The sequence below is a fragment of the Brachypodium distachyon genome, chromosome 2 (assembly GCF_000005505.3).
Source record: "Brachypodium distachyon strain Bd21 chromosome 2, Brachypodium_distachyon_v3.0, whole genome shotgun sequence".
NCBI lineage: Eukaryota > Viridiplantae > Streptophyta > Magnoliopsida > Poales > Poaceae > Brachypodium > Brachypodium distachyon.
The window spans coordinates 39,182,531-39,206,324 of record NC_016132.3 but is presented as its reverse complement, the minus strand read 5'-3'; the positions used below and the strand labels follow the sequence as shown (position 1 = coordinate 39,206,324).

Below are 23,794 nucleotides of genomic sequence, written 5' to 3'. Positions count from 1 at the left end.
GGGTTGCGCCCGACACCCTGCTGTCCCGCAGCAGTATTAGGTGCCGGACCCCGAGGTCGGTGCCCATGGTCATACGAGTAACGCTACTGCTGATCTCGACGGTTGCCGCCGGGACGCAGACCACTTTGGCTGTCATCAACCCTTCTGACTATTTGTTTCTCGGCCAGGGCCGGGTCACAGCGTTCCAAATTCTTATCCCGGCCAGAGTTAACGCTTTTGTCCCGTTTGCCACCAGGTGAGGATGCTTGTTTGTCAACCCGGCCACCAGCATCTGCAGCCGAGTGAATGACCTGAGATGCACCGGGTTTGCCGTGCATTCTCAAGTATGCCCCATTCTGTTCGTTGGCTGTTTGGAGCAGTTCTTTCACGCGCAGCAGCTGCTGCCGAAGTGCCTCTCCCGTAAGATTCGGCAACTCCTCAGCCGCAGCCTCGACAGCCCGGAGGTTTTTGACAGGGGTATTGTATTTCGGCTTTAGTGCCGAGGCAAAACTTGCCGACACAGCTGGCACACCCCTGCCATCTCTCGTCATCTCAGCATTCAAGTTCTTGCCACGGTCACGCACCTCCCCAACTCTGCTAGGGTTAGCAAATGCAATAGAACTGAGGCCATGAGCTTTGTTATACTCACGGAGCGAGATGTCGAGCTGTTGTCGGGCATTGGCAACGTCGACGGCTTCCTTCAGCAGCTTCTGTCTCTCCAACTCTAACTCCGCCTGTAGCTGGGCCGGGTTAGCATTCGACGCCACCGGCGCGGTCAGCCGCTCGATGGAGGCCTGGATCTGAGTTAGCTTCGGCGGCAGAGCCGATGTGCCGGCTTGAGCGGCGATGTTCTCCGGCTTCTCCAAAGGGAGCTTCGCCGTTCTGCCGGACTTGGTTGGGACAACGCCACTTCCTGCACCATCTCTTCCCGCATCAGCGCCATGAGCCGTCACCATAACCTCTACACGGCCAGCGGGGTAGTCGACATGCCGGCCGCGAGCCGTGTAGGGGGATCTTCAGCCATCACCACCTGCTCTGGGTACCTGCAAGGGCTGTCAGTAGCAACATAGACCTCGTGCATGCCGAAACTAATGAAGCGGCCTGCACAGGGAAGCAGTGTGCATTTGAAGCAGCCCACGTTGTTGTCGATGAATCTCTGGACCAAACCGAAGACCACACGCTCTCCGGTGACGAGGAAGCTTCCCGTCCGGATGAACACTCCAGCCAGCGCCGCTGCTGGCCCCACGGTGGGCGCCAACTGTTGTGGTGGTGTCACGACAGATGCCATAGGATGGCTTAACTTGGGGCCGATGGACGAAGGAGGATCCGGAGGAGGGAAGACGCGAAGGGAAACACGCCCAAAACACACAAGCACACACAGATTTACGCAGGTTCAGAGCCCTCTAGTCGAGGTAAGACTCCTACTATTACTTTGTTGTATTAGCCGAGATAGGCAAGCTCTACAATGTCGCTCCTTGAGCTGTATTATTGAGCAAGAAGAAGAAGGAAAAACCCTAGATGCCTAAGTGCTCTCCTCCTTAGTGTCCTCCTCTCCTACAGAGGGGTAAGGTTCTATTTATAGGCCGCCCATGTCACACTGACATGTGGGCCGAGTCTAACGTCATCTTCCTTGGGCCCCGCCGGGCACGCAGCTCGGTTCCCTCCAGGCAGTACCATAGGGGACAAGACAAATTTACTTTTTCCTGCCATTCTGCAACGGGTACAGCTATCCTCTACCGGTTTCTGTCATAAATTCTCTTTCGGTGCTTCTTTAGCGTGGTCACCTGACATCGGTACGCAGGCGCTGACTGTTTTTCTAAGATGATGATGACGCTGCTTTACTTTGCACCGCATGGTCAGGATAAGCCCGTTGAGGGATCTCGGCTATTGCCGAGATCAAAGTGCTCATTCTTATCTTGTAAACTCATAAGACAAGATAAGCATGCCGGCATACGTCCGGGATGCCGGTTTAGCGTTAGTTTAAATTTACGATGCTGGCATAGGTAGCTATGCCGATTTTGCCTTCGTCATCTCGGCTAGAGTTGTGTCGTTATTACCCTACCCGGGGTCATCTCCGACAAGGTGCATATTGCGTGACGAGGACACAAAGATTAGCGAAAATGTCCCCGATCAAAAAAAAAAAAGATTAGCAAACATTTCTTCCATCGACCCGAGACCGGCCCACAGGCCCATTTAACACAGAAACAATCCACTACCCCAGGGGTCAAATCGTCAATTCCTCGCAGCCAGCCAGAGCGCAGAGCCAAGGCCGAGAGCGAGAGAGAGAGAGATAAACGCCTTGCTCCGCCCGTGTCGTGGCGTTGCCTTGCTCTTCCGCTTGCTATATAATCCCCAATTTCCTCTCGCTCTTTCTGCTCCCCCGCACCATATAAAGCCTCCCGATTTCGAACGCTCTCCCCCTTCCTCCTCCAGTCCTTCTCCCCTCTCCCCGATCCATTCAAACCCACCGCGCTGCGCTCCACCACCTCCCTCCCGGATCCTAGATCCGCCGCCGTCCGGTCCAGTCCAGTCCAGGGTGATCCAGCCGACCCGCAGCGCAGGTGACCGATTTATTCATCCATCCCCTTCTCGCCCCCATCGCCTGATTGCTTCCGGGCGCTGTTTTTTATGGGGGTTTGGATTGGTGGTCCGGGCGGGCCTCTGTTGGCTGAGGTAGATGGCCCTCCGACGCGGTTTCTTTCTAGGGTTCGTCCAGCGGGGGAGGATGGGGCAGAGAGATTCGTGGGGGGGAGATCGTTCCTTCCGTGTTGGATTCGGTGTGGGGATGGCGGAATCGCGAGGAAAAAATGTTTTTTTTCTAATTATGTTTCTTGTAGCGAGGGATGGATGATGATCTATCTATCCTGGGTAACGGGAACCGACCAGATGATGCGGAGTGTTGAGTAGAGGGGGTATTCGTTTCATCGTGGTTGCTCTGCTGTGAGTACTGTGTAGTACTACCTTTTTTTTTTTGGAGAAGTAGTGTAGTACCTGTTCGTTTCAAATAATTGAAACTTCAAACAAAGTGAGATCTTTTGTTCAGAGGCGACCACATGGCCTAATAGTAGTAGTAATTACTAGCATAATGATGGCATGGATGATACATGTGCTTGTTGGTGATGGCTGCAAGAAACCGTGTTTGGGCGCAGGCAAGGCGATGGCCACCTTCGAGCTGTATAGGCGGTCCACCATCGGCATGTGCCTCACCGAGACGCTCGACGAGATGGTCTCCAGCGGTACCCTCAGCCCTGAGCTCGCCATCCAGGTGCTCGTCCAGTTTGACAAGGTGCGAGCAATGTGGTTCTGCTTCCTCAGTTGTGAATTGTGATTGTGTTTCCCCTCTGCGTGTGAACCATAATTATTTAACTTTCTGGATGGTTTGATTGATGGGTCGGGTTCTGTTTCTCGTGTAGTCCATGACTGAGGCGTTGGAAAACCAAGTGAAGAGCAAGGTTACTGTCAAGGTATATATGTGCTTTTTATTTAAAGTCTGGCGCGTTTTAGTTATTCGCGCCACTTCTGTATTTGCCTGTTTGGAGGGTTCATTTCTCTTTGCCATATATATATGCAGCTGTGAAGTAATTGTTCTGGTTCTGAATTTATTACCATTTGGAGCTTGATAAATAAGTTTGCTTTTCTAGGCAGTCAATACCGCACATGGTGTCTATTCTAAGTTTCCGGAAAACCCGGCAGAGCACTGCCTATTTATTAAGAAGATAGAAATAAGTAATAATTGCAGGGGTATCTATTCTAAGTTGCAATGAGGTGTAGCTTGTTTGTTCACACCTCAGAGGCTCAGACCTCTGCAAACGTATTGCTTACTGAGGATATGTTTCACAGCTTCCAAGGCCATAAGGGCAAAGATCCTTAAAAAAATCTTTTCTGCACATGTTGTTTTAAGTTCTTCAGGCATTGCACAAATATGGAAACTCTGGGTAAAAAACGGTTTTAAGAAACAAAAAACGTTAAATGCATCATATACTGCTGGATTTTCTTAATGTCGAAAATATTATAAATATCCTTTTATGGAGTTGACATTGTTTCCTTGCCAGATTGATTTTCAACAAAATGAGATTATTTCAATGCCTTTTAAATGTCAGTTACGATGGTTCATCATAGCAAGTGGGATTTGAGAATTCATTTTCCCAGTGTCCACCTTGTCTTTAAACCTGATAGAGAATTGATGGTAGTATCTGGGATAATTGGAGATTTCAATTTTTCCAGTGTCCACCTGTATTTGGACCTGATATAGAATTGATGGTAGTACAGTATCTGGGATAGTCACAAAAACATGTACGGGCCAAAGATTTGGTCCCCCACTGCCCAACTATGGGTAACATGCTTTCTTTTGTTGAGAAAGGAGTCCCCTGGACCTTCATAGAAATTGTCTGCAACACCTTGTGAACAAATGCCAATATGCCATTGGTGGCATAACAGGCAACAACAGTCTATCTGAAGATGGTCAGAACTGAAATCACGTGATACACAGTTCTTGTGGTATACACCATATTAGCTCAAAACTGTAAAACAGGGAGCATACTATGTGGCATCTGGGTGGGTTGTTGGTCCCTATTGCCACACTAACTCTTGTTGATCTAAGCTGCTGTCTCCCTCCTTGAATATGTCTGTGTTCAGGAATGCCTGTAGGAAACCATAAGCCTGAGTAACACCTATGGAAAACCAGGTCAATGATGTCTTTAGGAAAGTACCAGTCAGAGCAGGCTCTGTTTCATTCTCAAATGGAACAGCTTATCACTACTAAAACAACCATGGTGAGTTCACATTCGATCCACAAGCCGCATTTGATACATTTGTTAGTGGAGGTGGGAGAATGAATCATCAGTCCATCCCCATCACCAACTCAATATTTTTTTTAATACCCATAGCCTATTTTTGTACTTCAAAACATCTAGCGGATATAATTACCAACTTTTGGTATGTTGACGGGCTTAGCTGAGAACTCATAGAGGACACGTGCCATGGGATGGTTCCCTTCTTATTGTTGCTCTTTGTATAGAATCCTTGGATGTTTTGACTTGAGTTTTCACTCTTTTGAGATACCCCTCTTCTAATAACTCTTCACCAGAAATACACTGTTGAGCAGAACTCATGTCCCAACAATCTCTGTTTTGAACTTGCTGAAAATTGGCCTCCCTTGGTTGCAACTGGAAGTGATGGAACCTGGCATGACAATGTCTATATTTAACTCTCTGAATATGTAAAGTTACATTTATTTTTCATGAACTCCAGACTTTTTGCCATTCTAGGAAACCTCCAGACATCATTGTTACTACAATCACCTTATAACAGGGGCGGGTCACCGTGCGGGCACCCAGGGCACGTGCCTGGGCTCCACCGTGCCTCCAACCAGAGCTTCGACGAGCTCCTGTAGCCGATCGATCGCTCAAGAACAGGGTCCCTCCCCCCCCTAAAGAAAGAGATTGATCGTGCTTTGGGCCCACACGCCTCCTCTTCTCTTAATATCCGAAGCTGGGCTCAATTTTTCCTGAGCCTGTTAGGTTGTTTCCTCTCCCCGGTTCTCCTTTGGGTCTCGGGCTGGGCCTGATACTATAAGTCATCAACTCATCCCAGTTAGCCTGGCTATCAATCAGAGGCCGATCGATTGATCTGGCTCTGGGAGTCGCCTCCTCCTGCATGTTCGATTCCAAGCCAGAGCCAAATAACTCTTTTATTCTTTATTTCTTTTCCCTCTTTTTTCTCAGAAAACCCCGATCCCCAAATCGAAAAATCCACAATTACCCCAATTCTGCTTAGCCGAGTAAAAGGACTCCGGCGAGCCAGCGAGGGCAATGCACAGATGGTGGGAAAACGCTAGCGCAGGCACGACATCTCCGGTGGGGTTTCAACTTTGGCAGACGTGTGTCCAGGCTTCGACGAAGCGCTAGCTCCGCCTCTGCCTTCTGCTCTGCTGTTCAATGGATTTCTTGTGTTTAACACGTGAATTTGATACTATAACTGCAGATGTAGTTCAGACTTGTGCCTCTGCTCATTGACATGGTTGTCATTGCATCTGCACTGGTAATTCATTGGGATACTTATGTCTGTTCGTTTCTGTGCTACAGGGCCATCTGCACACCTACAGGTTCTGCGACAATGTCTGGACATTCATCTTGACGGATGCACAATTCAAGAATGAGGAAACTACAGAACAAGTTGGCAAGGTGAAGATTGTGGCCTGCGATTCCAAACTACTCACCCAATAACTTGCTTACTGTGAGCTCATGGTGGGGTTTGTTCCTCGCCTCCGCTAGACCTGTCTCCGCCTGAAGAACCGCACAACCACATTGCCATTTCCATAATCAGTGGGTATCTATAGAATCTCCTGTGCTACCAGAGTATCGCAGACACAAACTCTTTTTGATTCGTACCATGGCTCTCGTGTAATGGTTTCTGGAACTTGATGTGTTGATAATGTGATATAAATGATGACTAAATGAAGAGTAGCAGAATATGCGGAATCGCCTCCTGAACCGTTCTGGTCCTGTATGACTTATTGTTCAAAACTCATGCCTGTATCTGTATGTGATATGAACCAGTTCCAAATTTTCATTGAAATTGAACTAGCAGCAGCATTTAGATCTTGTGTTGTCGTATTATCTGTATGTGATATGAAACAGTTCTAAGTGTGATGATATGGAGCTGGAATTTTAGCTGAAAATAGCTCTTTGTTTTGCTACGGAGCTGAAAAACTGATGCTGGTAATTAAAACTTGGGATTTTCTTCTATGAGCCACCTTGGAAATTTTCACCGGATGTAACTTTATGAAACCCTTTATTTTGTTGATATGTCCATGGCGATGCTGTCAACCGTAATCACGTGGCCGAGGTACGCTAGTGATTCCTTACCAAATGAGCACTTGGAGCGCTTGAGAAGAGTTGATGAGTCCTCAAGGCCTCCAGGATGGTCTTGACATGACGAAGGTGGTCCGACCAGGAGGAGCTGTAGATCAAAATGTCATCAAAAAATACGAGCACAAAGCGGCGTAAGAAAGGACGGAGCACATCGTTCATCAACGCCTGGAACGTTGCTGGAGCATTCGTCGGACCAAACACCATGACCACGAACTCGAAGAGCCCCTCATGGGTACGAAATGCCGTCTTGTGGATGTCCTATGGGGCCATGCGTACTTGGTGGTAACCTGACCGCAGGTCCAGCTTCGTGAAGAAGCGGGCGCCCTTCAACTCGTCCAGCATCTCATCGACGACGGGAATGGGGAACTTGTCCTTGATGGTGACGCCATTAAGAGCGCGGTAATCAACGCAGAAGCGCCAAGTGTCGTCACGTTTCTTCACCAGCAGAACCGGGGAGGAGAAGGCCGATGTGCTGCGACGAATGAGGCCGCGTTCCAGCATCTCTGCGCATTGCCTCTCGAGCTCGTCCTTCTGGAGTGCTGGATAGCGATACGGCCGGACAACCCCTGGTAGGGAACCGGCCTCCAGTCGGATGCGGTGGTCGTGGACTCGCGACGGCGGCAGGCCCGTGGGATCACCAAAGATCTCGGTGTAGTCGGCGAGGAGGTTGTCGAGGAGCTCACGACCGGCGCACACGTGGATGTGATTTGGGCATCCCGAAGCGGCCAGTCCGTACCACTCGACAGCATGCCAAAAAGACATCCAGAGACGGGAGAAATCCCAAAGGATTGGCCCGAGTGTCTTGAGGAAACGTGTGCCCAATACGACGTCAAAGCCACCCAATGGGACGGCATGGAGGTCAGCGATGAAGCGCTCTTTGTCGATGACGATGGCAGCGTGCCGTAGGAGGCCGCGGCAGGTGACGTGGTCACCGTTGGCGACCGTGACACGAAGGCGACGGCCTGACGAGAAATTGGCGCCCACGGTGGCAGCGATGTCCTCATTGATGAAGTTGTGGGTGCTTCCCGAGTCGATCAACGCGACGAGCTTGCGATCACCAATGCGACGGGGACCTACATGGTGTCACTAGTGTGGACGCCCGTGACCGCGAGGAGGGAGATTTGAATGTCGTCGGTGTCGTCGTCCGTGGACTGGATGTAGAAGAGTCGTTTGCAGCGATGGCCGCGGACGCGCCGGTCGTCCATCTCCGCGGCTGTTAGTTTTTTGAACACATGTGCTGGAGTGACGCTGGAGGGGTCAGCAGTGGTGGGGACTAGTGCTGTAGAGGCGCGGAGCTGACGAGCCGGCTGGGACACGGAGACCGCCGTAGCCGCCGATACGTTGTGGAGGTGCTCGAAGGAGACAACCAGGTCCATGGCCGCTTCCAAGGTGGCTGGTTTCATCATCTCGACATGAGTCTTCATGGGGTCACCCAGGTTGTTGGTGAAGATGTCCCGTTCCTCAGAGTCGGGTATCGGGGGGATCTGAGAAAGGTGCTCGAGGAAGCGCTTGGTGTAGTCTACCACCGTGCCTGATCGGCGGAGGGAGATCAGTTCGCCGAATGGATTAGCACGTGTGGGAGGCCCGAAGTGGTTGGAGAGGAGTTGCCAGAACGTCTCCCAGGATGGGCGACCGATCTTGGTCTCGAGGTGGCCATAACACAAAGCGGCGATGCCGATGAGATGGTAGGAGGCTAGCCATGTCTTATCGGACTCCTGTGTGCGCTGACCGAGGAAGAACAAGTTGCATCGCGTCAGCCATGGACGCGGATCGCTTTCCCCATCGAACGTGGGAAAATCGATTTTGTAAAGGCGTGGGGGCCGGTCGCTGCTCTCAGAGTTGTGGGTCAGATCCACCGCCTGGGACCTGTCGCCGGGCGTGGGCATGATGCTTGGGCCTCCCAGCCGCGACGCCGAGCCGCCCTGCTCGAGGCGTTGGATGGCCATGTGTTGCGCGCGCTGTTGTGGTGCAGTTTCAGCGGCCTGTTTCTGAATGGACCGCAGGACCTCGGTGAGTTGCTTGATCGAGGCGTTGAGCTTGGCGGCATCCGCCTGGCGATCTGCGCGGCGCTAGTCTGCATCAAGTTGCCAATTGGAGGCGAAGTTGTTGAGGGCCTCCACCACACCATCATGATCTGTCTGCTGTTTGGTGATGAGCTCGGCTAGGGTTTGAGGGGGCGGAGGTTGACTCATGGCGGCAGTGGGGATTGAAGATGAATCTGATATCAAGTTGTCACGTGCTTGGGAACCAGGAAGCTGTGGATTGGAGCGGAGGTTGTAGTCATGGTAGGTTAGAGGGCGAGGCTGGTAGCCACGTCGCCCTATGGCTGGAGATCGGGGTGAGAGAGAGGCGCAGGGCGCAGAGGAAAGGGATGAGAGATTAGACTAATTATTCTGCTTGCTTTATTGATTGACTAGGGTGGGTTATAAATACCCAATTACAACTTGGGAAAGAAGAAAAGAACTCTAATTAGATTAGGTCGGCAGGGTAACCTTCTACGGGACAAAACTTTTCCGACTTAGATCCTATTTCTTAACTTAACTAGCAAGCAATTGAACTAAACACAAACTAAGGCTGAGGACCTGCAGCAGGGCGAGCCCTACGCTGATAGGTACGCCCCCACATGACAGCCTGATCAAACAACCTTTTTTACCGAACGATCAAGTGATAAAAACAACATTAGATTTCTACAATTTTTGAGTCCAAAGAGGTATAGAGCCAGAGAGACATGTCTTTGCTATTCTACACCTTTTTCCAATCCTCCGTTTTAAAAATTCTTCAAACAAAGACCCTTAACGTACCAAGTACTTGGTCGAACAAACAACAACCCACTGCAAACAAAAGCATCATGCACGGTCGATCACATGATGCAGGAATCAAACAAACAAAAGGCAAAATCATTTGATGTAAATAAACCACACGGTGCTGGGACAGGAGAAGAGGAAAACAATGTATGTCCTGTCCAATGTTTATAGGTCCAATGGAAAGCCCACAACACAAGCATGCTGCTAGCTAGAGCAGCTGCTCTCCCAGAGAATCAAAGCTGAGCTGAGCTGAGCACATGCACATCACTCCACTGCCCCTGCTGGCTGCTGATGAGTGACCCTGTGACAGAGACACACAGGTCTGAACAGAGTGAGAGAGACCTATTCTAGAGAGAGAGGGAGAGCTACTCCCCTTTTCTGGAGAGAGAGGGCAGAGAACTAGAGAGAGAGGAATAAACCTATTTGGACACCTTTCAGGTCTGATTGGATGCCTTTCAGGTTTTGATTGCTGGTGACCATGAAAGATACTGCCACACACTTCTTCTTCCACCACTGCTCGCAGAAAAACATGGGACGAAAAAGAGGGGGAATATGGAGCATGGGCTTCCTAAATGCCCCAACTCACTGAATTCAGAGCCTTTTTTAATGTGCATAAGTTTCAGCCTACATAAACATGCTTTAGAAATAGACAGTCCAAATTCAACTGCAAAGGCTTCTGAATCTTTTCTTAACTACTACTCATCAACAATCTATACTAAATATGTCATTCATGGAAAATTCGTAAATCCTATTTTGCTATCACAATAAAAAAGGGTGAAATTTCTTTATGGCAAGTGGCATGTGAAAAAAATTGTATTTACAAGTCGGTCATGAAGATACATATTAATAGTAATGGCCAAGCTCTAATATCTTAATGCTGTATGTGCATAGCTTTTGTTGACACTTTTCAACTAAACTTGGCTTCCAAGTTTCCAAAAAGGTTTATCGAAAAGGGAGAAAGAAAAGGCAAGTAGAAGAAAAGAGAGGACAGAATCAACAATTAAATCAGGGTACCCAAAGGACTGTGGTCGTGACTAATCCACATCAATCTCTAACTTCATTGTTTATTTAGTCATATTTACATCATTTGTTTATCCACATGCCACATGCTCCCAATGTTCTATACTTTCTATATAATCTTTTGTGTCAGAGTTCCTTACAAAGGGACGTGCCTTGCTGGCAGCAGCTGACAAAAGTAAAAAGAATAAAATAATGCCTTGAGAATTCAGAACCTCAAAGTGCATGCTTAATCCAAACTGTAGTGACCTGTAGGATAAGAGCAAGATGTATCAGATCCTTGATATGATTTTTTTCTATAACTTTCACAGCACATGGACTATTCTGTGCACACATATATAATTATACACAAATTCATGCCAAGTTGGCTCAAAAGACAAATTCATTAGGAGAACTACAGGCCTAAACAACTCAGAAACAATCAGTTCATGTTTGACAGCTCTTTCCTAAGGAAAAGTTAAAACCTCACCTAACCTGCCCCCATTAGTTAGTGTCTTTTTAATCAGCTTTTGCCTCACTTTTGCTTTTGAAGATGTCACACAGAAAATATTCCTGCAACCAAAAAGGCAAGGAGGCTCTTCGCAAGCTTAATATATAAATACACATGGGGAGCTAGCTAGGACCTGTAGGAGCAACAAAGACTGACCTATCCACCTTCTCTCCTTTTCTGTTACTTTTGCATGTGTTTCTGTTGAGGTGAACAAGAGGATACAGAGAGAAAGAGAGAGAAGAAGAGTAGTGAGAGCCTGAGAGGTGGCAGCGAGGGGAAGATGGAAGTTGAGGCTCACCATGGCTTCCTGCTAACAGGGAGCCAGCACCTCCATGGCCACCCTCATCATCAAGCTGCAGGTCTGTCTTTGCAAGGTCTTTTTTGCCATCTTTGTTCCCCTCCCTGGAGATTGGTCTCTGCTCTGTTTGCTTCTCTCGTCCAGTGAAACTTTTCTAGGACAATTGCCTGATGTTCAGAAGAATTTGTAGTTCCTGGACAGTCAGCCATCGTCGAGCTCTTTGAATGGTTCTTGCAGATGGGTGGTCAGCTCTGTTTGGTTCTTGCAGTTTTTTCTGTTCTCAGATTTCTGGCTCTTGGCCCTTTTTTCTTATGTTTGTTTTGGTTATTGGTTTCTTGAGAACTTTCTCTTGCATAGGTTTGATCTTTTGCCAACATTAACTTCAAAAAAAAAATCTGAGAAATTTTATGACGGGTACCTTCTGTAGTGTGTATCTGACTATCTTCTGTTCCATTGGAAGTGGGAACAGACTCTTTTCCTGTGTGCGGGATTATATCATATTTCATATATTTCCATACGACATTAACTCCAGCAGACCATTTCTGAAAAATTCTCTAGTTTTTGGGACTATAAGGTAGTTGGCTCACAGTAGCTTTAAGGTCCATGCCTTTTGTGAATTTTCCTTTTCTTATTTTGGACAGAGCATAGAAATGCCCAGTAAGTTGAAGACATATCTTCCATAATGCTGTTGAGGAAATACATTTTGCATGAACTTTCTAATTTCTTTAGAGGCACTGATTCACATCTTTCTGTAAAAAAAAAATCCAGGAGATGATGAGTGTTGGGAGTACTTCCCCTGTCCCTTCTGTTACACTGAGGTGGAGGTTCCTTTCCTCTGTGACCATCTACAGGAGGAGCACTGCTTTGACATGAAAAATGCTGTAAGAAGATAGTATGTCCACCCCCTGGTGATACTGATGGGCTTTACTCCACTGATGATCGAATGGTCTTTCTTCAGGTTTGTCCGATCTGCGCCGACAACCTTGGGACCAACACAGATGAACATTTCAGGAATCAGCACTCACATCTACTGACGGTACTACTTTCACAATGACTTGATCAATCATCACTGCCAGTAGGGTCATGAACAGGCATTGCATTTTGCAAACCACATTGCAAATCATTCACATTGACATTTCGATCAACAGAGGAGAAAGTCTTCTTCTTCTTCGAAGCCAAGTCAAGAAGCAGCTGACAAGGACACATATGAAGAAGATGATGACTCCTACTTTGAAGCACCATCATACATCATCGGCAAGCCAGTTCCTGATTATTCCCCTGACCCGCTGCTCTCCGAGTTCATCTGCAGCTTCATGCCTCCGATCGATTCAGAGCCCGGTGAAGCCAAGGAGGATCATGCTTCGCCTTCCTTGGTTGACCCGAGGTATGGTTTGTGCATACACTGCTGGAGCATGAGAGCATGCCTGATGGTCCTGAATCTGAATAATGGTGACTGACTGCTCCAATTTCCGCTTTTTCTTCTGGCTTGCAGGCTGAATCAGGTTGTGATGGATGATGCATCAAAGCAGGATCTTAAGGACAGGTTGCGGAGAACCGAGTTCGTGAAGCAGATGGTGATGACAACAATTTCAGCAGATGGAGACTGATTTTCCAGGGTTCATTTCAGCATTTGACTGGGACTGTTCAGGATCTTGGATATGCAGAGCAATGTGTCATTTTTTGCTAAGCTTGACCTTTGGCACATGTATACCTACAATCTTGGATACCTGAATGATCAATCTTAATCCTTTAGGCTCAGCTTTCGTTATCTTCATGTCTTTTCCTAGGAGAAATTGGTTCTGTGACCCCTTTTTCATTATTTCCATTTGACATTTTTTTGCATCAAACGTGTACATGATACAACAGAAACAGTCCCAACAAAGAAGAAACATCCAGCAGGTACATAACATAACAGAAGCAAAAAGTTAGGCCTAATCACATTCCATTTGATCAAAAATCCATCATGTATATTGAACATCAAAATTTGCCACAGACGAACTGCATCCCAGTATGCATCATTACAATTTTGCAAAACATAGAACTGCGACAGCCATACAGTGTTGAGGGTTAGTGAATGAATTCCTAGATTACAAGGAGACATCAGACAAAACGTCGGATTACACAGACTATACAGCCGTATCCGCGCCTCTGTTCATGACCACAGGGCTAAGTTCCACTTCCACCACATATCTGGAAACAGCAGCTCTTGATTGCAATGCAATCTTCCCAAGGGCATGGCCAATTCTCACAAATATCCCTTGGTAATTTGTTCTTGAAGTTCATCGAAGTTCCAAGCGTCATTGACCGAATAGTCACCTGTTGAACAAGCATAAACCTAATGACATTAAAATACGCATTTTATTGACTGATCCAAGCCAAAGAGGCTTATATGCCTTGAAAATGCCTATGGATATAATCCTCATATATAACTTATCAACAATAGTCAGAAAGTCTTCTGGAATAAGTACTGAATTATATTAGGTAATCATGTGTACATAATAGTAAAACAAACACAGGATGGCCACTTACCAATTGAGTCTCTCCGCAGGGCAGTTAAATGAGCACAGCTGCAGGCAAATGTATATATGGATTTAGTTATGGCAGTGCACCAGCATAAAAGAGATGAAGACATCCAAGGGCAGTGAATTAGAACACCAGGATTACTCTAATAGGTTTTCATATGAAAGATACGGTGAACCATTAACTGTTCTGGGAGAAAAATAGCAAAAGGGACCTTTGAGATATTACATCACAATGGAATCAGTAGCAGAAACTAGTCAACAAAAAGTAGCTTAATTAAGAACGTCTTCCTCCAGATCAATGACAAGCAAATTGCAATACTAGTAGCGCATAAATTATATCCTCATAAGGGGGGAAAGCAATTTGCTGACCTAGTAAGATGCTAAGAGTTACAAGAATATTGCACACAGACCTAATAACACAATCTTGTTGAGAAACCTAAGAAATAACCATGAAAGAAAATTCAGCCCTCTTATTGGGTTATATGGCATATGTGCAAAACGCCAAAAACACACAAAAAGTCCCACTACAAGGATAATGGAGCAGACCTTCGAAGCGCTTTCCCCAAGTCTGCACAGAGGGACCGAATGTATGTTCCTTTTGAGCAAGTAACTCGAAATATCATATTCTGCCTGTAGATATGCAAACAAATTGATCTTAAAGGGGAGTCCAAACATGTCATGAGACACTTAAATATGGATCTGTATTATCCACTTGGAATTTCAAGGCAGGAATAAGGAGGAATACCTGTCTTCTAAACTGCGCTCAATATCAAACTTGTATATTGATATACGTCTCGGTGAGAGCTCCACTGTTTCTCCCCTTCTTGCTTTGTCATACATTTTTTCACCACCAACCTGGTACCGATGATCGATTGTCAACAAAGAAACACAAGTTATGAACCTATTACATTGTGGTTGGTTGTTACGATGAGTAATTGGCAGAAAACTACTGTGTTCTGGCACACATGAAGACATAACAATTTCAAGTCATATTGTTTAAGCATCATAGGTTATTATTGTTCAGTGTCCTCTTGCCAGCCTAGAGTACAGATACTGATAACTCTACATTCCATGACCGGATAAACTAAACACAAATGTCCAAATGGCAAGTGGGTAGTGCAAAATATATTCATACTATTTTCTCTCAACCTCCTCCTTTTTCGTAGATATAATTCGAAGGGTCTGTAGACAGAAAAGAAATGTAGAACATGTTTGCAAACCATCGAAGTTTCAGCACATCCATTCATACATAATAAAAAGTCTGAGATTCACACACTAGTACCAGACTCACTTAAACTACAAGGAACAGACAATAGCTTCAGTATATACAAGTAAATAATGCACCTTAATGGCAGAAAACATCGGAGGAACTTGCCATATCTCCCCCATGAATGATGATGCTGCCTTTCTAATATCTTCATCTTTAATATGTTCCCATGGTTCTCTCTGAATAACCTGATCAGAAATGGATGGTTAGGCATAATTGTCATATAGAAGCTAAAAAGCATGTGATTTGGATAAGGTAATGTAAAAATAAAAGGTTGATTTAGTGCCCCAACCAACTAGGTTACATGATTACACCCTAAGGGTGGTCTGCATCTCATATGTTGTGGGCTTCAAACTAATTTGTAATTTCTGTGGCATTTTAAATAGCAAAACATATAATCAAGGTTCTCACAAGTCAGAGGATCAACAATTTTTTTGTATAACCAGATTCTGATCACACCAGTCAATAAGATCATCAAGATCTTTTTTCAGGATAATATCTCTACTTTTCCATTTGTAGCAACATTTAATAAACAATCCTACAGTAGCATAATCAACTGTGCAACAAATAAGTTGGTTTTCTATGATACTTCCACCTCATATACAATGTAAAAGTAGATCGGATTGGGCAGTTCCTAAAACAGAAGAATGCTGAGAAGACATTGTAAAGATATTAAGGTACATACTGGTGAATCTGCATCCCAAGTTGATGTTGCTTCTCCAAGTCGGAAAACACCGCTGTAGCCTTTAACCATTCCTTGGTATCTTCAGAAGCATAAAAATTTTGTTCAGGAAATAGATTTCAACAAATGCTAGTGTGGGAGCGACTACTGCAAATTGCATCCAGTCCAATTCTTTCAGACTCTTATTTTATTCCAAGTCATAACAATCTAAAACAACGTTTGACACTTTTTTTACACTAACAATCTAGAACAACTTGAAATAAGACAAGTCACAGGAAAGGTTTTCCCAGTAACTGCCGTGATTTCACTGAAAGAGAGGATAAAACAGTACCTATCAACAACTTTGGTTGCTTTGCCCACACAAACAATCAACAATCCAGTCGCCATAGGATCCAGAGTACCAGCGTGACCAACCTGCAATCGTAGCTACCATAAATATCGTCTGTGGAGCAAAAACCACATTAATGCACCATGATAACTAAGGATCACCTTTTGCACTTTCACTAGACGCCGCAGCTTTCCGCAAACAGTAAATGAAGTCCATCCTGAGTTGGTAGGAAGACAAGTTCAGCTTACATCATTACAATCACAATTTTCTACTAATTACATTACTTGCTAGAAAAGTGACAAAAAAGCAGGTGCTGTTACAATATCAGGCCACAGTAAGGTTACTCAGACAAACAAATCACTAACTAAAAGTGCCAATTCCAAACTAGATATAGCATGGACCCTTTTCTCTCCAGATCAGAAACCGAAATTTGGAACTGTTCGTAAACCTGCAATGGTACATATACATCTGAATACAAATATACCGTGTCCATCTAAACCCACCCATTCTGCAAGATAGCCTCCAATTCGGTGAACGCAATGCTGCCTTTTTTACATGGTGTTATGCAGATAACTAGCATCATCTTTGGCATACCACAAACCTAATACTCCCTCCGATCCATATTAGTTGTCGAAATATTACATTATCTAGACGCTTTTTTAGCCATAGATACATTTATATTTGGGCAAATTTGAGACAAGTAATATGGATCGGAGGGAGTATTTTTTTCCCCCTGCGGTAGTAATCCCAAACAGCAACAACGTAGCACTGATGCAGGCATACTGACATGGCCTACGCGATCTTACACCATTTCCTATGAGACCAATCATCAAAGCGGAAGAAAAGTTTTCACCTTTGGGCTTATCGATGAGCACGACGGTCCCGGTCGGCCCGTCCCACCTCGGCGGCAGCTCCGTCCTCCTACTTGCGAGGTGCGGCTGCGGCCAGTCCTCCTCCCTCTCCACATCACGCTTCACCTGCCGAGGCTCCAAACCCAACCCTGTCTTCTTCTTCGGCGACACTGGGTCAGCTTCCCCAGCCCCAGCAGGCCCTTTCTTCAGGGACCTGAAGAAGTCCTCCACCTTCCTCTCCAGCACCACCCCTTTATCACCCTCCTTCTTCTCGACCACCCCTTCGTCTCCCCCCATCTTCTCTTCCTCGAAGAAGACGAGCCCCTTGTCGGCGCCGGAAGGAGCGCCGGAAGCATCGGCGGCGACGAATGCGTTGTCGAGGGACTGCTCCGGGAAGTACTTCTTCTCGAGGCGGTAGAGCATGCGGTAGTGCTTGTCCTTCTCCCAGGGCATGGCGAAGGCGTCGTGGAAGTAGAGCGCCTCCTCCCGCGCGTGCAGCCGCGGGAAGTCCACCACCTCGGGCCGCAGCTCCACCATCTCCGACGTGGTCGTCGGCTTGGTCCCCGTGGCGGCGTCCGGGTCCGGGAACTGCCTGCTCCGCCGCTTCCGCAGGTACCGCCGCTTCGCGCGGTCGAGCCCCTGCTCGGCGGCGTCCTCGGGTGGCGGCGTGGGCGCGGCGGCTTCGGAGGGGGAGGATCTGGGGGGTGATTTGGCGGGACGGTGGATGAGCAGGTCGTAGTAGAGCGGGTATGGAGTGGCCGTGAGAGAGAGGAAGCGGCGGGGGAAGCGGGCCGGCGGCGAGAGGTGCAGCGCCGCCGCCATGGCTCCGGCTCGAAGCATCTCTTCCTTCCGTCTGATGCGTTATCCCCAGGGCGAGCTTCTCTTTGCCGAACTCGACCGTTGGATCGGCGATGGACGGCCCAGAATATCAGCTACCATATTATTTTTTTGCTTGAAGTTTTTGGTGGTGAACAGAATTCAGTGATTTAACTTACAGTAAGATTAGCGGCTGTTCAAAAATTGCATTTTATGACCAGCTGCAGACACATGTGGGAGGGACTTTCGGAGGATACTCTCTTCTTGACAAAACCATTATCAAATCAAGCTTGTAAAAACATTGCATTGATGAATCGAAGCAACCATTGGAACGAACATATCTTGCAGAAATTCCGTATGATTTACATCGTCTCAACAAAACAATTTCAGTGGTAGATCATTCGACATAACGACAGACATTGACAGCGTCATCATATATGCTCTATATATATGCAACTAGCCATCTACTTACACAATGATCTGATCGTAATAAGGTCGAGGAGTCAGGAGTTTGGAGGAGTGAAAGACAGTGAGTCATAAGAGTGAGTGAGGAGGAAGAAGGGGGGGGGGGGGGGGGGGGGGCTAGACAAGGGTGGAGTTTGGAAGGGTTATGCCCATCATCTCGTAGTAGGCCTTCTCGGCCTCCGCCATCCTTGTCTGGAACATGCCCCACTCCTTCCGGCACCGCACCCTCACCCCTTCCCATGCCGGCCTCCCGTGCTCTGCCTTGCCCTGCAAGTTCATTCATCGCATACGACAACAGTGTCATGGATAGATATGCAAAGCGGAAGTAATGAAAGAAGCTTTTGAGTTTCTCTTTGATTGGTACCTGGTTTCCGAGAGAAGGAACCACCTGGTGAACGATCCACTGCGAGTCGACGACCCCGATCTTTTCATGAGCAGGCTGTCATGAACAACATTCATTCGGTGAGTATGTTCAGAAAGAAGAGTTGCTAGTGGGCTAGTTAAGTTTTGTGGCGAAATTAGAGATAAATGAAGATACCTCGACGCATTTCCTGAGGGCGAAGTCGAGGCCCCATCCGTGAACCAAGTCATTCTGCGGCGAAAGGCAGCATCAACCGATTAAGAGGAAGTTTATGGAGAGAGGTGCTGATCGAGTTGCTATGACATGTACATACCTGAATCATGTGCCATACGCATCGCCATGCGTCTCGAGAGAAGACTGGAGCCATTATTTCGACAAAACTATACACCGTGTGGAAAAAATACATATAGCAGCCAAGGATACATCAGTTAGATCTATATGCAATTGTTTGAGCATGCTTATTACAAGGAGTCAAGGATGCTAAGCTCATACGCAGCACAGGGTGGAAGATGAGGATCAGCGCACCAGCCTGGCCTCTCCTCTGTGTTCCTGCAAAGAAAATGGTAACCCAAGTTATCTAGGTCAACCTTTGCAGACAATAAAATAGCTAGATAAAATATATTCAATAGCAAACAACATTGCTATGGATTAAAACTGCTCCACTCACTTGTGGACCTCACGGTCACCTCTTCGTTTTGTCATCTGCCATGTTAATCCACGGTCAGGCTCTAAACCAGGTTGGGAGATATCCAGACCATATTTCTTAACAAGTTTGATGTACCTGTGATCCAACATCAACATGTATATATGTCAGTTGATCCAATCAAGAAATATTGACTGGAGAAATGACGGGTGGAAGCATACTCCTCTGCATCAAAATTATCCACGCCAAGGTCCTCATCCCAGATGAAGATGTACTCGTAAGCTGCCACAATATCAGGATGCAAGAATCTTTTGGCATACCACCTAGGTATGTGCATAAACAAGCGTTTAGAACAGAACAAGTTTAAAATTGAAACTATCAAGGAATGGCAAGTACAACAGGGCACAGTAGCACACCACTTAGTTTGTTTGCTGACACTAATATGGATGGCTCGCTTTGACCACTCAAATTCATTCCATTCACTCACGCGGCCATCGTAGTGGAATAACAGGATAGCAAAATTGTCAGAAAACTGCAACACAAACAAAAATAATCAGGATGGTAACTAAGTGAAATGGTGGCTTCAGTTTGCTATCAAAACCAGGGGATGTAATATTTTGATTGTTCGCCTCATAAGTTGTGAACAGCATTACCTTCTGCACTGCTCTGTTTATATTTTCTTTCTGCGCATATCCAACAGTGAAAGTCACAAGGTACTTTGGTTTGAATGGAAGGTCCTGCATATTTGAGATCAACTGTCAGCATACCAAGCACCAGACTTCAGAAGGCTGCACAATTTAGGTCTTCTAATTTCAGTTAATTGAAGACCTAGTATGTGAAGTTACTAAGTTATTTCCTGACTAGGGATGAGATGAGATGAGGTTTTAGGAATTCAGAACATTTCTCAAGATATTCAGTAATAAAACACTTCCAATGAAGTGAGTATCAGTTGGATGATATGAGTATGCTGCATAAGAAAATGTACCTCACTTGGGTTTCCCCACAACCTGTGCAAATGTAAGTCACTATCTGGCACAACAATGCCTGGTGCTAGCCTCTCTGCACCCTTGGGGTTTGTTGGGACATAAATCTACAATTAATAAGAAATATCATTGTTTAGTGAACAAAATGTATCGGAGGTAAACAGTGACAATTGTAGTCTGTCACTCTGTCAAAATAAACAAGTCATAGAACAAACCTTCAAAGTATCGTTTGAGTTTGATTCGGAACTGTTATCCGTTTCATTTCTGGCAGAAGTCCAGGCATGATCAAGTAAATCCTGGGTTGTGATCTCAGGGTGACTTTCTTCTGTGTATGAAACAAAGCTGGATGGGAAGTGTAACTGACACATTCAAAACATAAATTAAGTTACTCCATTCCAATCAATTAAAATAATGCAGTTACTCTGGTAAAATTGCCATTATACCTTTGTTATGCTCACGGACGGGAATGAAATCCCAATAAAGAATCCCAAGACCACTCCAATAACCGTTACCATAACAATCCTCATGCTTTCATTTGTAAACCTAAGTATGCTGCGAGCATCAACATGCCAGAAACAGCAAGTGGGGAAGTATTAGCTGCGGGGAAAATGGGAAGCTAATTCTCAACGGACCCAAAGAATAAAAAAGGTAAAATACCTGCGACCAACAGCTGAGAGCTTCGCCATGATCGAGTACAAGAATGCAAGCACAAGAGATGGACAGTTGCAAGCAGATTTTGCTACTCATTGTTCATATTGCTGGAGTCGCGTCAAAATGAAATCCTGGGGGAAAACAGTGGTAAATCCATGGCGAGAGGTTCCGTCAGAGGACTACAAGTCTTGGAATATACTAATATCAAATATTTGCTTAACCCACGCATGCCGAACTAATGATCAACCAGGAAATATTCTAATAACACAGAAGACGCTGACTGTTACTTATCCCCAGTTTGCAACGCAACCTCAAAAGCAACAAAACTACAATATTCTAGTACAGAATGAACGTCCAACAAATAAATTAAATCCCCCCTTGCAGGAACATGCTTCTACGCCTGGGGATTCCTCCTACTTCAAAAAAAAAGTAAGCGGATTAATTAAGATTTGGCTTGGGAGTCTTACAGAAGCAGAAGGTAGCAGCAGCAGCAGGAGAAGAAGAAGAAGAAGAAGACTCAAATTCCCAACATAGAAACTAGTAAACCTTTTGTTTATTAATAGTAGCAGTACGATGCTAAAAATATCCAAACGGCCGGAGTAAGCCAAGTCCCCATCTGATATCCCAAAACTCCAGCTCCAAATCCAGCCAATTCCACCTAATAACCCACCACCAGCATCAACAAGGAACTTTCCCCACTCAAAAAAAGCATCTTCTTTTTCTTGTTCTCGAAAAAAGTTGTGGGGGCAAAAAAAAAAAAAGGGAAAGATCTTTTCCGACGGCAGCCTGCATAGAGCCGGCCGCCCTACGATCCGACAAAGTAAAGGCTCAATTCAATTCGCTCACCTCCGCCGCCGCAGCTCAGCTCAGCTCCCCTGGCCGCTGAGCCGGGGAAGACAAGATCGCCGGCGCCGCGGAATCCCGTGCCGAATTAATCCCGCTTGTTCGAATCGGCCACCAACCAACACCAAGAACACCGAACACACCAACCAAATCAAAAGCAGCTTCGATTGCGCGGCGGCGCGAGGAGGAAGGAGCAGCGGAGCGGCGCAGGAGGCACCGCCTGCCCACGGCGCGCGTATATATGCGGAGGAAGGGGAGGAGGAGGGTGGAGGGGGCGGAAGTCGTGGGGCGAAACGCGGCAGGCAGGCAGGGGAACGGCGACGGCGAGATGAGATGACGCGAGGAGTCCAACCAACCGTGGAACCAGGAAGCGAACGCAGCAGAAAAAAGGAGGAAGCTTTCTTTCCTTCCCTTCCTCTTTGTTTCTAACCGACGTGGACCGGAGAAGCCGGTTATATTAGACCGATTGTTTTGCGTGGTGCCGCGTTTCCCGCGCCCATGAGCCGTCCGATCTTGGGAACGGACGGGATGGATGCATCGAGGGTCATCTGATTCGTGTGCGTGTGCACCAAACTAAACTTGTTCCGGCTCTTGCTTAATGAGCTAGACCTGGTTTGTTTCTCCTCTTGGATAACTGCTAACCAACAACTTTTAGTTCAGATGTAGATGATAGCCAATATTTTCTGAAACCGGCCAAGCAAGTTTGAAACTTGTTTGAATTAGCCTGCTCTTTGTTAATTCTGCTTTTGTGGCGCGTCAAGTCGGTTGCCGTGTGTCGTGAAAGTGATGTAGTTATTCGACGAGATTTCTTCCAACCAATGGTCAATTACTATTGCTATTATTACACGTCAAAATCAAGACAATGATGCCTTTTTTTTTTGGAAAAGCCACCATGATATTGATACCAATTCAATCGAGCGGGTCTTTTCCTCCGAACACCAAGCTGCCTTCTACCTGGTCCTTTTTTTTTACAACGTTTTACCGTGTCAAAAGATTCATCCACTCGTGTCCACGTTAGATATATCCTCTAGTTTTCAGTACAACGAAATTGCTTCACGTACGATGAAATTGTGTCCGTTGGTTTTACGGTGCTTCCTTTCTTCGTTTGTCCTCCTTGCTCTGCCTTGAAACTCGTGATGTCTCAGCCCAAGTCTGCCACCTAGCATCGTACGGTTACCAGATGGAAATCTGTCATACGTATAGCACAATTGTTTATCGTTATGCCGTACACGCCATTTGGGAATATCTATTTCTCAGCAGCGTCAGGAAGCCTTTCTCAATTGATAGCAAAATTCTAGAAGTGATTTACAAAAGGGTGTGGCTCCACATTTGTGTGGTTCCGAGTGTCACATTAAAGACATATAATCCTTCTAGTAAGGTAAAACTAGGCAAAAAAAAAAACGGGTTATGAGGTACCACCGTTTCATAATTCTTGTCTCAAATTTGCTCAAATATGGATGTACCTGTTCGTAAAAAACGTCTAGATACATATAATATTTCGACAAGAATTATGAAACGTAGAGAGTAGCTCATAAACGTACACACACCCACGTTTATGCTCGGTGTTATCTCGAAGAAGAAGAAATGGGTTGAACTCAAAATTGACTTATACCAATATACCATGCTGCTAAAAAAACCAGTTTTTTTTATAGGGGAGACCCGCCTGTGCTAGTTCAGTTTGCACGCGCAAAAAAAAAATAAGAAGGAAAAATATCCAGTTAAAAAAAGCTGAAAAATAATGAGAACCATCGTAGAGTGGGCCTGGGATGGCCCTGCTAATGGCTTGCAGCCCACCCCTGGATCCAGTCCAAACACAATAATCACCTCGTTTTGGGCCCAGTCGAACTCGGCCCGGAAAAGCCCAATCGCCTCATTGCAGGATATCTGAGACGGACCCGATTTCGGTTTCCGACAGAGCTTGG

The 23,794-nt window shown here is 46.2% G+C and overlaps 4 protein-coding genes across 7 annotated transcripts; 2 read left to right on the top strand and 2 right to left on the bottom strand.

Annotated features, from left to right (window-relative positions):
* The first annotated feature begins 2,273 nt into the window (after positions 1-2,273).
* Positions 2,274-6,576, top strand: LOC100828994 (transcription initiation factor IIA subunit 2). Its single transcript, XM_003569063.4, has 4 exons — positions 2,274-2,540; positions 3,129-3,265; positions 3,393-3,443; positions 6,063-6,576. The coding sequence occupies exons 2-4, from the start codon at positions 3,137-3,139 to the stop codon at positions 6,201-6,203; spliced, it is 321 nt and encodes a 106-aa protein (XP_003569111.1). The 5' UTR covers positions 2,274-2,540; positions 3,129-3,136; the 3' UTR covers positions 6,204-6,576.
* Positions 6,577-11,282: 4,706 nt separating this feature from the next.
* Positions 11,283-13,228, top strand: LOC100828692 (protein DEHYDRATION-INDUCED 19 homolog 6). 2 transcript variants are annotated; one of them, XM_003569062.4, is made up of 5 exons: positions 11,283-11,521; positions 12,229-12,341; positions 12,419-12,496; positions 12,609-12,844; positions 12,953-13,228. In XM_003569062.4, exons 1-5 carry the CDS (start codon positions 11,443-11,445, stop codon positions 13,065-13,067), a joined length of 621 nt encoding a protein of 206 aa, XP_003569110.1. In that variant the 5' UTR covers positions 11,283-11,442; the 3' UTR covers positions 13,068-13,228. The 2 variants fall into 2 exon arrangements, with proteins under 2 accessions (XP_003569110.1, XP_024314809.1); XM_024459041.1 differs by having other exon boundaries at positions 11,283-11,536.
* Positions 13,229-13,405: 177 nt separating this feature from the next.
* Positions 13,406-17,965, bottom strand: LOC104583266. Of its 2 annotated transcripts, XR_002963172.1 has the most exons (10): positions 17,113-17,965; positions 16,421-16,476; positions 16,263-16,345; positions 15,935-16,013; positions 15,327-15,437; positions 14,728-14,837; positions 14,529-14,612; positions 14,352-14,418; positions 13,990-14,027; positions 13,406-13,776 (listed from the first exon to the last, which is right to left on the bottom strand). XR_002963172.1 is itself a non-coding variant. In XM_010235099.3 (9 exons), the coding sequence occupies exons 1-9, from the start codon at positions 17,948-17,950 to the stop codon at positions 13,706-13,708; spliced, it is 1,470 nt and encodes a 489-aa protein (XP_010233401.2). In that variant the 5' UTR covers positions 17,951-17,963; the 3' UTR covers positions 13,406-13,705. The 2 variants fall into 2 exon arrangements, 1 of the variants encoding a protein (XP_010233401.2); XM_010235099.3 differs by lacking the exon at positions 14,352-14,418 and having other exon boundaries at positions 17,113-17,963.
* A 275-nt stretch (positions 17,966-18,240) lies between these two features.
* LOC100822631 lies at positions 18,241-22,291 on the bottom strand. Of its 2 annotated transcripts, XM_024459040.1 has the most exons (15): positions 21,876-22,291; positions 21,497-21,687; positions 21,036-21,160; positions 20,822-20,930; positions 20,594-20,737; positions 20,381-20,485; positions 20,049-20,132; positions 19,812-19,927; positions 19,617-19,718; positions 19,420-19,533; positions 19,245-19,301; positions 19,066-19,132; positions 18,930-18,983; positions 18,756-18,830; positions 18,241-18,658 (listed from the first exon to the last, which is right to left on the bottom strand). In XM_024459040.1, the coding sequence occupies exons 3-15, from the start codon at positions 21,062-21,064 to the stop codon at positions 18,509-18,511; spliced, it is 1,206 nt and encodes a 401-aa protein (XP_024314808.1). In that variant the 5' UTR covers positions 21,065-21,160; positions 21,497-21,687; positions 21,876-22,291; the 3' UTR covers positions 18,241-18,508. The 2 variants fall into 2 exon arrangements, with proteins under 2 accessions (XP_024314808.1, XP_014754741.1); XM_014899255.2 differs by lacking the exon at positions 21,497-21,687.
* Positions 22,292-23,794: the final 1,503 nt, after the last annotated feature.

Bases quoted from the DNA above. Each gene is read 5' to 3' on its own strand.
- LOC100828994 (XM_003569063.4), top strand. From the start codon at position 3,137: ATGGCCACCTTCGAGCTGTATAGGCGGTCCACCATCGGCATGTGCCTC. The intron at 3,266-3,392 runs GTGCGAGCAATG...TTTCTCGTGTAG, and splicing joins TGCTCGTCCAGTTTGACAAG to TCCATGACTGAGGCGTTGGA. The intron at 3,444-6,062 runs GTATATATGTGC...TCTGTGCTACAG, and splicing joins AGAGCAAGGTTACTGTCAAG to GGCCATCTGCACACCTACAG.
- LOC100828692 (XM_024459041.1), top strand. From the start codon at position 11,443: ATGGAAGTTGAGGCTCACCATGGCTTCCTGCTAACAGGGAGCCAGCAC. The intron at 11,537-12,228 runs GTCTTTTTTGCC...AAAAAAATCCAG, and splicing joins TGCAGGTCTGTCTTTGCAAG to GAGATGATGAGTGTTGGGAG. The intron at 12,342-12,418 runs GTAAGAAGATAG...GTCTTTCTTCAG, and splicing joins GCTTTGACATGAAAAATGCT to GTTTGTCCGATCTGCGCCGA.
- LOC104583266 (XM_010235099.3), bottom strand. From the start codon at position 17,950: ATGCTTCGAGCCGGAGCCATGGCGGCGGCGCTGCACCTCTCGCCGCCG. The intron at 16,477-17,112 runs GTGAAAACTTTT...CTACCAACTCAG, and splicing joins GCTCATCGATAAGCCCAAAG to GATGGACTTCATTTACTGTT. The intron at 16,014-16,262 runs GTACTGTTTTAT...ATGCTTCTGAAG, and splicing joins GCAACCAAAGTTGTTGATAG to ATACCAAGGAATGGTTAAAG.
- LOC100822631 (XM_024459040.1), bottom strand. From the start codon at position 21,064: ATGGCGAAGCTCTCAGCTGTTGGTCGCAG. The intron at 20,133-20,380 runs GTACATTTTCTT...TCAAATATGCAG, and splicing joins TGTGGGGAAACCCAAGTGAG to GACCTTCCATTCAAACCAAA. The intron at 19,928-20,048 runs GTAATGCTGTTC...TTTGTGTTGCAG, and splicing joins TAAACAGAGCAGTGCAGAAG to TTTTCTGACAATTTTGCTAT.